At 34.2% G+C, this 2,588-nt stretch overlaps 1 protein-coding gene across 1 annotated transcript; it reads right to left on the minus strand.

The window, feature by feature from the left end:
- Positions 1–210: 210 nt before the first annotated feature.
- LOC129922556 (uncharacterized) lies at positions 211–723 on the minus strand. Its single transcript, XM_056009195.1, has one exon. The coding sequence runs from the start codon at positions 721–723 to the stop codon at positions 211–213; it is 513 nt and encodes a 170-aa protein (XP_055865170.1).
- Positions 724–2,588: the final 1,865 nt, after the last annotated feature.

Raw genomic sequence — 2,588 nt, forward strand, 5'->3', positions numbered from 1 at the left:
AGAGATATAGTGGAAGAGATAAATAATACAGTTATAGTGGTAGAGATAAATAATACAGTTATAGTGGTAGAGATAAATAATACAGTTATAGTGGTAGAGATAAATAATACAGTTATAGTGGTAGAGATAAATAATACAGATATAGTGGAAGAGATAAATAATACAGATAGAAAATACAAGCAGCTGTTCAAACGTTCGCAATAAAAACAATTATATCAAATAGCCGAATAAAAACAAAGAATCATAAGCCTTGCTATACATATCATAAGCCTTGGTATACATATCATAAGCCTTGCTATTCATATCATAAGCCTTGGTATACATATCATAAGCCTTGCTATACATATCATAAGCCTTGCTATACATATCATAAGCCTTGCTATACATATCATAAGCCTTGCTATACATATCATAAGCCTTGGTATACATATCATAAGCCTTGGTATACATATCATAAGCCTTGCTATACATATCATAAGCCTTGCTATACATATCATAAGCCTTGCTATACATATCATAAGCCTTGCTATACATATCATAAGCCTTGGTATACATATCATAAGCCTTGCTATACATATCATAAGCCTTGCTATACATATCATAAGCCTTGCTATACATATCATAAGCCTTGGTATACATATCATAAGCCTTGCTATACATATCATAAGACTTGCTATACATATCATAAGCCTTGCTATACATATCATAAGCCTTGCTATACATATCATAAGCCTTGGTATACACATCTGTTACGGTCGTAGCGCAGCATGGTGTGCATGAATAAAGGTGCGAATTGGTGTAATGAATGGAAGGGATGTACAAAAAAGAGGAAGCCGGGAAAAAGTGACAGGAAGAGAGATGAAATGCTGATGTTTACTTACATTATTATAATATTAAAGTATTGCTAGAATAAAACCTGAGAGTGTATTATTATTTTGAAGAGTCTTGTGTCATAACAACATCATTGTGGACAGAAAAGAGAAAATGTTAAAGCCAGAATAATCAAAGTATTTTCCAAACTAAAGAATACCAATTAAAATTTAAACTACATAGTAAAAAGTAAAACATTTTTTAAAAATGTATTTTTAAAAAAGACAATACCACCATTTTAAAGCTTCAAGTGTAATAAAATACTTTTAAAAATAAAAAATAAAAATTTTATTGAACTCGGAAATCGAACCCGTCTTCTGCTAGATTATACGCATTTTCTGATTCGAGAAGTGAGGAAATAATACTTCTGTGATTAGTTATTGGTGTGTATATTATTAGATTCAATAATAAAGCTAAAGTTCGGATTAAACTCTAGTCTAGAACAAGAATCTAGATGTAATCTATTTTAGATTTACGCACAAATAAAAGCAATATATGTAAATATTCATAAAATTGAAGCAACTAAAAAATTTACTCAGTTATCGCAATTACTGTAATACGATGGACTACCCCATGTTGTCTCAAGGCTAAATATGGTTGTTTGTAGATGTGAAATTAGCGTACTTGTTGAATTGTAAGTTAAGGCATGCCGTAGCCGTTTCTAACATTCTAGCCTCGTCTGAGATTCTTTGTAGAGTGAGATTGTCTTTTCCAGTACCCATCTTCTAGTAGTGTTGAATACTAGACCAGTTACAATGGTGTCTCCATGAAACGTTTTGCCAGATTGCTGTTTACATGTAGAAACCAAATGACTAGTAAAAATGTTATTCTTTCCATTAATATAAGTAGCCTGGAGTGTGTCTCTGGTCATCAAATAGGACGACGCATCATTGATTACCATGCAAAGCGAATGTGATATGTAATTTTTAAGATTACGTGTTTGGATTAATGTTGAAATTGAAATTTATTATTCTGCAATGGATAGATTGTTCAGACCGAACAAGTTGCGCACTGACACAAGTTCTCATTTGGTCTCTCAAGAAAATGAACTGAATGGTGTGACACATTTCAGAATTTTCTGTCTTCCATCAAAGATAATGACAAATCGAAAATAAAAACAATTGAAATTTCAGCTTAGTTGCACCATTAAAATATGTACATTACAATTAGGTTACCGTTGTACCTGTGACATTACTTAATATATATATGGACCACATGCCAAAAGCGATCTTTTTTTTTTGGGGGGGGGGGCGAGATTAGTGAGGGACGGGGCTCAGTGGCTAGGTGGTAAGGGGCTTGGATTCTGAATAGGGTGTCTCGGGTTCGAATCCTGATGAAGGCTAGGATTTTAATTTCGAGATCTTTAGGATGCCTCTGTGTAAAGACAAAAAGTAAGTTAGTCTTTGTGTTGGCCACGTGAAACCCTCGTTAAATGTGGGCCGCAGAATCAGACGACATTTACTCAACTGCCCTATACATCGTAAGGTCTGAAAGGGGAACTTTACTTATTTAACTTAAAGGTAAATGGCGCAAAAGAGAAATCCTCCGTAAGCGCTATAAAGATCAAAGCAGGCGTCATTTCGCCCTCATTGCGATAAGGTAAACACCTGGTCAGTAGGCACCTGGTCAGCAGACACATTTGACTGCGTAATAGGTCTTAACTCTATGTTGTTTTTTCATTTACGCAGTATATATTATCAACATTAGTACCGCCCCCC

Source organism: Biomphalaria glabrata, chromosome 13 (assembly GCF_947242115.1).
Source record: "Biomphalaria glabrata chromosome 13, xgBioGlab47.1, whole genome shotgun sequence".
NCBI lineage: Eukaryota > Metazoa > Mollusca > Gastropoda > Planorbidae > Biomphalaria > Biomphalaria glabrata.

Excerpts from the sequence above, each read along its gene's own strand:
- LOC129922556 (XM_056009195.1), bottom strand. The coding sequence starts at position 723 with ATGTATAGCAAGGCTTATGATATGTATAGCAAGGCTTATGATATGTAT.